Source organism: Apiospora kogelbergensis (genome assembly GCF_038363985.1).
Source record: "Apiospora kogelbergensis strain CBS 113332 chromosome Unknown utg000009l_segment0_segment0, whole genome shotgun sequence".
Lineage (NCBI taxonomy): Eukaryota > Fungi > Ascomycota > Sordariomycetes > Amphisphaeriales > Apiosporaceae > Apiospora > Apiospora kogelbergensis.
This window is the reverse complement of record NW_027117426.1, coordinates 1,578,333-1,590,257: the sequence shown is the minus strand read 5'-3', so window position 1 is coordinate 1,590,257 and position 11,925 is coordinate 1,578,333. Positions and strand designations below refer to the sequence as shown.

General features: G+C 53.4%; 4 protein-coding genes across 4 annotated transcripts; 3 read left to right on the top strand and 1 right to left on the bottom strand.

Annotated features, from left to right (window-relative positions):
• Positions 1 to 733: 733 nt before the first annotated feature.
• PG998_013557 (methyltransferase domain-containing protein) lies at positions 734 to 1,671 on the top strand (the record flags this gene model as incomplete). Its single annotated transcript, XM_066880373.1, has 2 exons — positions 734 to 1,376; positions 1,490 to 1,671. The coding sequence occupies 2 exons, from the start codon at positions 734 to 736 to the stop codon at positions 1,669 to 1,671; spliced, it is 825 nt and encodes a 274-aa protein (XP_066724512.1).
• A 509-nt stretch (positions 1,672 to 2,180) lies between these two features.
• Positions 2,181 to 2,468, top strand: PG998_013556 (uncharacterized protein; the record flags this gene model as incomplete). Its single annotated transcript, XM_066880372.1, has 1 exon — positions 2,181 to 2,468. The coding sequence occupies one exon, from the start codon at positions 2,181 to 2,183 to the stop codon at positions 2,466 to 2,468; it is 288 nt and encodes a 95-aa protein (XP_066724511.1).
• Positions 2,469 to 3,911: 1,443 nt separating this feature from the next.
• PG998_013555 (uncharacterized protein) lies at positions 3,912 to 5,052 on the bottom strand (the record flags this gene model as incomplete). The annotated part of the gene is made up of 4 exons (XM_066880371.1): positions 3,912 to 3,930; positions 3,983 to 4,641; positions 4,701 to 4,777; positions 4,830 to 5,052. The coding sequence occupies 4 exons, from the start codon at positions 5,050 to 5,052 to the stop codon at positions 3,912 to 3,914; spliced, it is 978 nt and encodes a 325-aa protein (XP_066724510.1).
• A 3,000-nt stretch (positions 5,053 to 8,052) lies between these two features.
• Positions 8,053 to 11,662, top strand: PG998_013554 (uncharacterized protein; the record flags this gene model as incomplete). The annotated part of the gene is made up of 4 exons (XM_066880370.1): positions 8,053 to 8,302; positions 8,360 to 9,589; positions 9,773 to 10,746; positions 10,787 to 11,662. 4 exons carry the CDS (start codon positions 8,053 to 8,055, stop codon positions 11,660 to 11,662), a joined length of 3,330 nt encoding a protein of 1,109 aa, XP_066724509.1.
• Between the last annotated feature and the right edge of the window lie 263 nt (positions 11,663 to 11,925).

Here is an 11,925-nt window from a genome sequence, read left to right as displayed (position 1 = left end):
CTCGTCCATGCCAATATTAGTTTCTGTAGATTCTGTCATACGTGATAGTTCGTATCACTCTCCTTGTAGTGTAGTGCGTGCAGCTGACGTGTGTGGGAGGTCAAGTTGCGGTGTTTTTTTCCTCTCTCTTCCTTTTCCCTTTGACATTTCTTTCCTTTCCTCATCACCAGCTAGCTAACTCTCGAAATGCAGTCGTTCCCGGGCGTTTTGAAAGTAGTTGTTCTCCCAGTTTAGGCCTACAGGTTTTTGAATGGGAACGCAATAACTAATACGGGGTTGGACAATGGTTTACATTTGGCCTGCCTCCTGAACTGTTGACACACTGCCTCCATCACCATCATCAGTATATCGACTAGCTTTATATTGTCTTTAGCAAATTGATCGTACATAGATGAGACGAGTTGAAATACAATGTGACGTCTTGATGATCTAAAGAATACCATAATCTCGGTTGTTGCTATCGGGTCAGTTCTACGATACGGAACGCCGGCAATCTCCGAATCTCCGAGCTCCGTCGGAGGAAAATCAAGCGACGGAGTTGCTCATGCGGCTGCCCGCACTTGGTAGAACCCAGATCCAATCTCACAGCTTCTAAAGAGCTGGACAGATCTCCGCCGTGGACCCGTATGTCTATCCTTTCAACTACCTTACACACAACACCTGATTGCCGAAGACAGAAAAGCTTGTACAGTCCGGCTCGTAGCTCGCACTTGCATTACCCCAACACAACAACATGGCAGCCGAGCCACGCGAGGTGATCTTCCGTAAATACTCCACGGAGGATGGGAAAAACTACGCAAGCTTCCGTCCGACTTACCATGAGAATCTGTACAAGCTAGTCCTTGACCACCATGCCTCCACGGGCGGTCAATTCGATACTATCGTGGACTTAGGTTGTGGCCCCGGTACCACCGTCCGCGAGCTCGCCCCCAAATTCCAGCATGCATTCGGCTTCGATCCGTCCGAGGGCATGACCAGCGCTGCCCGGTCACTGGGCGGCGCCAGCTCCACCGGCGAGCCCATTCGCTTCGAGGTTTCGTCCGCCGAGGAGATCGGCTCGGAACTGGCGCCCGGCGACATCCCCAACGGCAGCGTGGACCTCATCGTCGCCTCGACGGCCGCCCACTGGTTCGACCTGGCGAGGTTCTGGCCGCGCGCAGCCGAGGTGCTGAAGCCCGGCGGCACCGTCGCCTTCTGGGGCTCCTCCGGCTCCACTTACGCGCACCCGTCCATGCCCAACCACGAGGCCATCACCGCCGTCCTGCAGCACTACGAGGAACACTATTTCAAGCCCTACTACCAGCCGGGCAACTTCACGTCCTCAGATCTGTACAAGAACCTCGCGTACCCATGGGACCTGGACCCCCTCTCGCTGAGTTCGACCAGGGCTCGTTCTTCCGCAAGGAGTGGGATCCCAAGGCCTGGGAGAGTGACTACATAATACAGCCACCGACCGATCTGGATAGGATGGAAAAGGCCATGGCTACAGTCAGCCCGGTCCAGCGTTGGCGCGAGGCCCATCCGGACCTGGCGGGAACAGAAAAGGATATGATCAGGATGATGAGGCGAGATATAGAGAAGATCCTCCACCAGGCGGGTGTCGAGAAAGGAAAGGAGCAACTCAAGGCGGGTATTGCTGCAGTCCTAGTCATAGTCAAGAAGAAGCTCTAGGGCTCCAGGCCAATCCCATCTCAACCTTCCTTTCACAGTCGAAGACAAGAAAGTCAGCAAGGTGCTGAGGGGCACCAGTTTCAGGAAGTAGCCACTGCGGCCGAAAGGCTTTTCATATGCATCTATTACCAGCAGAACTCAATGGTCAATATCACACACCATATAAATGGGAAAGCCTGATGACTCTTATTTACTTCGTTTGGCAATTCGCGAGCATCAGTGATGTGAGCCAACCCTACTCCGGCAAACACCGTCCTATTCACGGTCAGTCTATTGACTCGCCGAGACGCTGTTGACTAGCATAGTAACACACGCTCATCAAAATCCTTATACATAAGAGAACTTCATATCAGGTAAAAGGGATTCCGTCAAGACATCCATCAAAAGCAGATCACATCGTACCAAAGCAGGAAACAACAGCATCAAGTTGCGATATCCCATCAAAGCACAAATCATTCCTCGGCAGTCTTTCATTGGAGTTGCAATTAAACAACAAACCAGACATCATCATGTCCTACTTCCAGTTCAACCCTCGGGCCCCGCCGTTCTACTCGCAGAACTTCCAGTTCAACCCCCGGGCCTCGACGTTCTACCCGCAGAACTTCCTGCCGACTAACGCACCTTTTCAAACCTACCAACCGACCTACTCAAACGGTGTGGCCTCGCCCTGGGTCGTACAGCCCGGCAGCGGGTGGGGCGGGTACTCCGTGACGGGACTGAACCCGGCCGGGCAGCACTACCCGCCCGCCAGCTGGCCGGCCGCTTATCCGAACCCCAACACACATCCGTACCGATAGAGGTAGTAAGTAGCATCGCGGCTCCAGGATTACACGGTTAGGGAATGTTTAAGAGGAAAGAACAAATAGGGGTTCGTTGATTAGTGTTGCCGTTTCTACGGTTATCATGTCTTTCTTAATATCCCGTTAGTTGATAGACGAATTGGAGTATCAATCTTGCAAATTTAGAACCGGTCATCTGTGCATAATTTGTGATCAGATATAACTGTAGCTTCTAGTTTCAATTTGCGTGTGACACCTCTTGTGGTGCAATCAAAAGAGAATGTGAACTGACAGATAGGAAGGGTCGAGGAATCATAATCTGAGGTAATCAACGCCGAAGCTATAAAGGGGGAGCAGCAGGTTCGAAGTTGGACAGAAGATGGGTAACCGGGAAATTCTCCAGAGTAAAGTTGAGGTTCTAGAGTCGGTGACAACGGCTCTCTGAGTAATCAGGTGCTACCTCAATCTGCCCAAGTAAAACCTCATAACAGGTTTCGGAGAAGGGGGCAATGGCAGTGCTGATATCATATAATGTATCAATTCGTGCAATGTTCCCCTTTGAACCGAAGAGTAGGCTATCAAAACCGACGAGCCAGAGGCTGTCAAACACCGAGGCAATGAATGTATTGTATACTTTGTACTGTACACTTCAACTTATCTTAGCTGTGTCTTGAGATGGCGCCCTACATAACCCCCATTTCAACTTGTGAGCGGCAACCCAAGCTGCCGCCCTGACCCCCTTGATCGCCCGCCATCGTAGCCGCCTTCACCAAAGCAGTATTAGGGGAGCGGCCGCCGCCCACGCCGCGCGGATGAGGCCGGTCGGCAGCAAGGCGGACGGGTAATTTTAGAAAATGCTTCTTAAAAAAGGAGAAGGGGAAAAGGCTAGACGACAAGCACTATCCTTTCTTCTGCAAACATTCGACCTGCAGACCAGTAATGGATATCAAACCGCCGCCATTTTCAAGTAACACTGGCGGGCCTGAGACTGCGGCGGCAACAAGGAAATCAGCAGCTAGAGCAGCCACCAGGGCGTTCGCGAAGACGCCAGGCCAGTTGAACGGAGACCACGAAGGGCTCCAACTGCTTGCTACCTGGGTCTTGATATTGACATGGCTTTGAAGGAAACCCATCTGCAAGCAATTGACCATACACGTCGCCGCCAAAATTTCCGTAACTGATTTGCCCCGTAACGAAGAGCATGCGTCACTGCCTGAAGATGGAATTGGCATAGCTCATGTATTTTTTATTTTTATTTGTTAACGTGATGTCGTGTCGCGTGATCTCTCAAAATAGACCCTGTTCGAAAAGAAATATATCAAAACATGCGTCCCGTCTACGAGACATGTGTTCTAATACGAGCTGTCTAGATCTGCAGGATACTATGCCTGTGAAAGCAAGTATCTTCTGCCCTATGCCCTGTTACCACCAAACGCCATCATTGGGGAGAACGTCGCCAGACTACAAGACAGTGCCGAATCTGCAACATAGTTAGAGAAAGCATCGTGCGAATGATGTGAGAGGAGACTTACCCAAAGGTCTGCTTGATGCTACGGACGTAGTACTCGCCCCAGTTGCGCTTGGTCACATCCTCTTGACCAACAGGGACGCCGGTCCATGTGACGCGCATGTTGGTAACGCCGTCAGAGTCATTCTGCTCGAACTCAAGGGTCTGCTTGGAGAAATGGCCAGCTGGCCATTGGTTCAGGCGCCATGTCTGGACAATCTTTGTTGGTGTGAGCTCGATGAACTCTCCCGAGACGTTGCCATCGAACAACTCGAACTTGCCACCCTTCTGGGCACCTTCGAATTTCTTGGGAGGGGCACGAGTAAAGGCAGCGAGGCGCTGAGGATCGGTAAAGGTCTGGTACAGCTGGTCGGCCGTGGTCTTGAACTCCTCCGACTCAACAAGGGTGGTGGTGTTCACGACACCACCCTTGTTGTCTTGGGCAGCAGTGGACGCGCCGGCGTTGGCAGCCTTGGCACCAGTTTGGACATGTTGCTTGGGAGTGGAGAAGCCACTGGAAGGGTTGGAGCCAGGTTGATGCTGGATATCCTTACCGTGCTCAGCGATGAGAGCAGGCGTGAGCTTCTTGAACTTCTCAACCAATTGTGGCTGGAGTTGGGACCTGATGAGGTCCCGTACGGGTTGCTTCTCAGCCGACTCCGAGTGGATGGTAAGGTCCTCGATCTGGAGACAGATAAGCCACCGGCCACTTTTACGACTACTACTACGAGACATGCACTTACCACAATGCGTTCATCATCATGGGTGACTTCCGGGACGGTGAACGAGCCCGAAACGTCCTCTACGCCAGGAGCGTTGCCTTGACTTGGTCAGTCTCGACTCGGCAACCGAAAGACAGCTATCAGACATACCAGAGAATTCTAACACCAGCTTGACGTCGTAATAGGTAATCACCTTTCCCTTTCGCTGACTGACGTTGACATCGCCATCGGCACTGACAACCTTGCTGATCTTGACATTGACGTCTCCTTGCTCAGCCGCAACATCTACCAAGTTCTTGTTGAACCAATCTCTTGCCCACTCAATTACATCCTTATCGACCCAGTGCCAGTTGTTGGGGTTGTGAAGCGCCATGTTGAAAGATTCGGGTAGGAAGGACCGTCGTGGAGTCGATAACCTATGCGAAGCGGAGAGTCAGCTCAAGTTCCACCGATTCAATGCGACAACATAGTGGTTTGGTTTGAGGGATATCAGAGAGAGGTCTTAGACCAAAGCATTGTGGTCATCAAAGGAGGGAGTACAAGTCACCCTATGACTGGTGCCAGCTGGGTTCTCATCATGTAAGGCAAGGGAAACTTCTGCGTATCGAGATGATAGACAGAGGTAGCATAGCAGAGCGACTTACCGAATAAAGAGCTGCTGACAATCCGATCAGATCAGTAAGTACAAGGAAATGGTGATGTCTCAGCGACCTTCGCAGACGTCTTGGTACTCTCTAAAGTAGAAGAGGAGGGAGGATTGACTTTGTAGCTTGAAGAAGGCGGCTGAGGGGGCACGAGGCCACGAGGAAGGAAAGAGAAGAAGGAGATGGAAAGGGAAAGTGTCAAGGGAAAGATCTAGAAAATCCAAGCACGCCAAACGTGCAAACCAAGGCTGCGAGAGCTGTGGCCCCTCTCTCAGTCTCCCGGGGCCAAAGCCCGCATTCGCACCGGATTGGCTAAACCCCTTTGGCCCCCACTGAAGCGAGGTGCCTAACCGCATTCAGCTGATAAGGCCAGCCTGCCTGCCAGCCTTGCTATCTGATTCTGGCAGCCAAAGCCAATATGGATGCTTGCAGGCAATCGACCCAACACTGCAGTCGCTGTTTCTATTTGGGTCCATTACAGCTTTGAGCGTGGAGATGGCCATTACATTTTCTTGGCTTCATTTCAAGGTTCGATTTGGACACCAGCAAGCGATGCTACTACGTAGGTGTGGACAACGAGGACGGCAGACGGAGCACTCTCCGTTCTGCCGCCAGCAAAAGACTCGCGTATCTTGTCGCACCTTGCTCAAAGCAGTACATCCGCCTAGCCCTGGTAGAATGCCGATGATACTATAGATACTATGGACCATGGTATGTGTCTACATAGACACTGGATAGCATTGGGCTGTCTCCAGTGCGGGCAGCCGGGGAACCACCTGGCCTGCCGGAGTTATGTTTCGTTAAGCCAGTAATATGAAGAATTGTGACCTATCACGCGAGCTATATCATTCCCTGAAGATGGCCAGTGGAGGTCCTTTCCATACTCGGACATTGGATGTGATGATCGTTTTTGAGCCCAAGTGCTAAATATAAATATAAACCCTCGCCGAACGCCAGACGAACGCCCTTGATTGCCCGCGTTGCTCTTCCCGGTCAAGGAGCTTGGGCGTGGGGAGAGATATTGACCAGTCATTCGTCAAGACTGCCACATTTCGTGCAAAGCTCTCTATATTTGGCACACTGTTTGTACACGCGGTAAGGCTGAAAGACATGACCGCCCCTTAACATGGAACAAGCAAGGCGACGATGGGGGCTTCAGGGCGCGCTGAGGCATCAACATCCTAGCAAGTAAGCAGAACAAATAGCTCGGGAATCGTAAGGTCCGTGGCTAGCGACAGCTCCATGCTTATAATAAGTGACGGAAGCGGGACTGGAAACAAGCATGAGTGCCGGTGCGTCCGTGGTTATCAATATATGCGCGGCTCCCATGCTGCTGTGGTAATGGAACTCGAGTTTAGCTTCTGGCTATGACTGCATTGGGCTTGCATACCCGCTGCTGCGCGGATACATAAAAGTAAAAGCGCGGCACATTAGTCTTGTATAGCTGGATGGTTATATTACCATTGCTTGAGTGTCTAGTAAGCACTCAATTTGCACAAGAGGATACGGACGGCAGTGGTGGTTCGTCGTTGGGGTTACTTCGCATGACATGGCGAGAAGGATTGCGTTCTCGAAGTTCAGGTTGCAACCCTCCCTATCTCACTAATTTACCCCCTCTCTTTAGTGCCTCGGGGCGTAGATTCGCGGGGGTAAATTCCACCAGCCAATGGCCGTCTTCCAGCTGTACAGGGGTAATGGAGCCTGTAAGCGCCGGCATGCGTCAAGCCAATTGGGAGCGCGTCTTGTGGACTGGCACGCAGAGTTTAACAGCAAAATACACCACGATCCAAATTTAGAACGACTCCACCGCTTCTTCTGGCCAATGCCATCGCGAAGACGCGGACCAACAGCCCATCCTCTCCTTGGCTCCCGGTCGTCTCTCCCGCCTCCTTCCATTTGATCGCTGATCGCTCTCCAGCTAGCCAGCTCGAAGGCTCGAAGACACGAAGACAGGCAATGCAGCAGGGCTAGAGGGCCAACGGAGCCGGCCCTGTGGTCTACTTTATTATAGTGGTCTGACTCGCATGTGCATGCCAAAAGGCGGTCCAGCCAGGACAGTTGGCCAACAGAAGCGTCGGCCTCGCCTAAGACTGCGAATCGACTGTCCGGCACTTCCCAACGTACCTCGCCTTTCCCACCTCTCTCTCATTAGACCTGCATGAGTACCGTGGTATTTTGCTTCCTTTATCGGCCAAGCTAGACTCCCATGTCGAGTGTTGAGAGGGGCACTTAGCCAACCCGTACCCATTTACTGCCCTCTTTGGCGTTGCTCCCGCATGCAAGTGTGCTCGCTCTTGGCTGCATGTAGGTGAAGAGGAACCTTCATGCAACCAGATACTCCGAGCAAGGGTGCCAAGGGACTAGATCGTTTGCTGCCTTCCCGCCTATCCAGTGGTTTGATCTTCAATTTAACCTCTATCTCATTCTCTCTTTTTATCCCCTCTTGCGCAAGTGTCGAATCTCCGACCTTGACAATCTACCTTCATCCCCGTGTGTGCCACGACTGCCATCAGCAATTGTCGGGCAATGCAAGTCGCCATCTGAAGAAGCCATCTCCACGCCTGCAATATACATGAAGAGGTGACAGCTGGCCGAGACTCGTCGGCGGTGGCTGGTATTTCCGGCAACATTTTGCGACGCTCCGAATTGATCCTCGCGTCATTCAGTCGACGACCCTTCTCAGTTTGCTAGGCGGCCACAACTAAGCGCCTCCCTTTACGTGATTGAAAATGAGTGCTAGTCGCGACTCGGCCTCGCGGCTTCGCCAGACGCTTAATCCCCTTCTGACGACTTCACTTGAGGGGACATATGGCCAACATACGCCTCATTCCGCCGTGTCGGTTTCCTCGCCGTATGCGTACTCGTCAGCCCACACTTCTATGAGTTCCATACAACCCTACAATCCCCAAGAATGGGCGCCTTCTCCTGCTGTTGGTCCTGAGCGGACCCATCAATTCACCCCACCTGAGCCTCCTCAATGTAAGTCGACCATATCCTGCCTCTATAGCGGCTTACTGGATACTGATGTGCCGCCAGCATCGCCTCTCCCCCCGCCTCCATATTCTCCACCGCGTAGCCAGAGACCCGTGAGTGCGGCATTTGAGTCGACACCAGTAGGCATATCTGCTCCACGGGTGCCTGCGAGCAATATTCACAGGCCGTCGCCGGAGCCGCCGAGTAATCAAAACTTTCCGCCGCCACCGGGTTCTGGAGGACGGGGAGCCTCACGAGAGAGACGTTTTGGTCTTCCCTCGTTCAGAAGGCGTCAAGAAACCTCTGAAGCCCCTACTCCACCAGATGCTCATCAGCATGCCCCTATTTCTAGGCCACAACCGCTCGCCCTCCAAATCCCGCACAGGCTGGAGCGATCTGACACCGACTCCTCCGCGATTCCACCAAGCGCGCGGCGCGCGGCTTCGGCAAGCGCAGTCGAAACGCCCACGTCTGCTCGGTCACGATCCACGTCGCAATCGAGGTGGGAGCCGGGTTTGCCACTGCCGCCCCCTCCGCCTGGTCCGCCCCCATCAAATTCCAGGTCGCAAAGCTTGAATCGAACAACCGAGCCCATTGCTTCGCCGCCTACAAGGCGACCGGTACCAGAGGGCATCACGGCCCTTGGTCCCGTACCACCTACGCCAGCTGATTGGAACGAACATGAACGCCAGCCCAATGGCAAACAGCCCCAGCCCGTCTTGAACATCGATACGTCAAGTCCTGCTAGTAATTCGTCCCCGCAGCCTGCCGAATCCGCCTCGGGTTCCAGTTCCGCGGGCGGGCAACTATCAAGGAACGGCGCTGTTAGACTCGAAAAGACTCTGCGCGAAAGACGAGCTGAGAGTCGTACAAGGCCTGGTACCAGCGAATCTCATGCCGGCATCCAACCACTGTCCGACATAGTCGTTCCCCATGGTGCTCATCCTGCTCGGCTCTCCGGGCACAAAGTCCCATATAGTGGTGGTCGAACTGGCCAAGATACGCCAGGCACAGGTGGTCGGACTGGCGAACATCGCATTGATTCCCATCACTCAACACCACGTCGTTCATCTGGGCTGCCCCCGGAAACCCCCCACCCCGCCCTTTTCTCCTTTACCCCACAAGATATATCCCATAACACCTCATACTCACCCAATGGCACCGAAAGCCTTGCCGACACCGCCTCCCCAGAGCCGCTCTGCGTCAAGCTCCAGCATGCGACCAGACATGCTAAATTCGACAGGAAGCTTGGCGGGGATGCTTTCCTCCACACCGGTGACAAAACACGCCGTTGTCAGTCAGACAGCAGACCAATTCTGTAACTCGACGATCGAGCGCTTCCAAGCCTTTGCTCGGCAGGAGGCAACGTCGGCTTCAGATGCCGACCGCGTGAAGCTGTTTGCTGAATTCTTTGTCAATGAATCAAGAATCCGACGAGAAAGGTACAACTCCGCCATTGGAGCAATGGGCTCCGAGATTTTGACTTGACACGGGATCTGTTCCGCCCTATGAAGATGAGGCGGGACTCCAACACATCTCAGACAAGCGAATGGGCACCTCAGATGTCAGAGACCAGATCACACCGCAACTCGATGAACTCTGTCTTCGGGCGGGACAACGTACAACAGCAACCACACTCTGCTCCCGCCTCGGCCGGTATTCCCGTTTCTCCAATCACCGGACCTTCCAACAACGCTAATTGGCAACCAAACTCGAACAACTTCATGCCTTCGCTATCACCAATCCTCAGCATGAGCATAAGCGAAGCCCCTGATGAAAACAGCTCTCGTGGACGGACAGCAAGCCGGTGGTGGGAGGCCGATTCCACCGGGGATCAATCACAGCGGCTTGAGCGATCCAAGCGCGAGTCCAAGTACATGGGCGTGCCAAAGGAAGCACGCGAGGCTCTCCAATGGCGCGATGGACCAAACGACGGGGCTGGTCCTGCAAGCTCCAGCGCCTACGAACCATCTGATGAATACCCCCCGGAGAAGGTCGGTTGGCACGAGGCCGAGCAATCACAAACCCCCCAGCCACGGAGGTCTTTATTATCTCTACCCGCTTCTACGCCGAATACGCCTAGCCCGTCCCATATGGATGTCTCTCGCCTCGTGACGCTGCCACCGCCTTACCCACGTCATCATCCAGCTGTTAATAACAACCACCCTGAATTGACCTCTATTCGTACCACTGTACGCTCTTTGAGCGATATGGCACAACTTCAAGAGACCAAAGAGCACTTTAAGCAAGACAGCCAGAAGATTCGCGAGGAAGCAGCTGAAGCCGCCAATCAGCGAAAGAAAGCTCTACGTGTCAATTTGCAACAAGAAATCAGCAGTGGCAACATGTCATATGGTGAAGCCGCTGCTATTGAAGCCGACTCAAATGAGACTGAGCAAGTTCAAGCGAAGGACCTTGATAAGCAAGAATTCGAGCGCTTCCAGTCAGAGGTAGTGAGACCACTCAACGAGATGCTCACGACACGCATAGCCAAGGCTACTTCTTTGTTCAATGAGCTACGGTCTCGGCTGTTTGTTGATACGCACGCCTCGGACCCGAATCTCCCCCAAAGAAGAAGGCGATGAGCAGCCCGAACTGCTCGAGAAGCTGACACTCCTGAAATGGATCTTTGAAGCACGCGAATCGTTACACAGAGATGTGTACGACCTGTTGAGTGAACGCAATGACCGGTACCGCGACATCATCGTGACGCCGTATCAGCAAGCGGGCAATGAAGAAAAAGCCGCGACGGCCATTAATTTCTTCGCCAAAGACGCGGCGACGCGTCGCCAAGCGTTTGCGAACGAGGTGCTGCAGCGAACCCGTGGGTTCCGAGACGTGGTTTCCGAAAACGTCGAGCGCGGGGTGGACATGCAACTTAATGCCTTCTGGGACATCGCGACGCCACTCAATGGGTTGCTGGAGAAGATCCCGCCCGTTGTCGACGAGCGCTTCCACATCCACATCCCGCCGACCGAATACGACGAGACGCCCAGCTACCACCGGCACCCGCTGCAGTACCTATTCAGTCTCCTGCTCCATGCCGAGAAGAGCACGTATCAATTCATCGAGAGTCAGACAAACCTCTTATGTCTGTTGCACGAGGTGAAAGAAGCCATCCTTACGGCGCGGTCCAAGGTCAAGGAAGCCGAGGGCCGCGAGCAACACGTCATTGACGACGAGCGGCGACAGGAGCAGGAGCAGGAGACCGAGGATCTCAAGGAGAAGGTTCGTGTCGTTCACGACCAATGGGAAGGTGCGCTCGGCGACGCCATGACTGGTGTCAAGGAGCGGGTCGGCGAGTGGCTGTTGAGCACTGGCGGCTGGGACGAAAGTCTCGAGGACGGCGGTGTTGGCGGCTGTTAATGAAAGATACAGTGATGGGAAAGATTGAGAGACGGGGTGCAGGTTCTTGTTTTTTTGTTTTCTGCTGGTCGTCAACTTTTTAGGAAGACTGACTTGACTGGCTCACTACATGTGATACCCCCATTAGTCGAAGGCTATTGGAATAAATGCCTGTCTATTTTTGAAGAACGAATGAATGAATGTCTGGATATGGGCCGGCTATGCCCCTTTACTACATACTATTACCACTGCCGTTAGATTCCATGTGCTGTCGAGGATCTCAG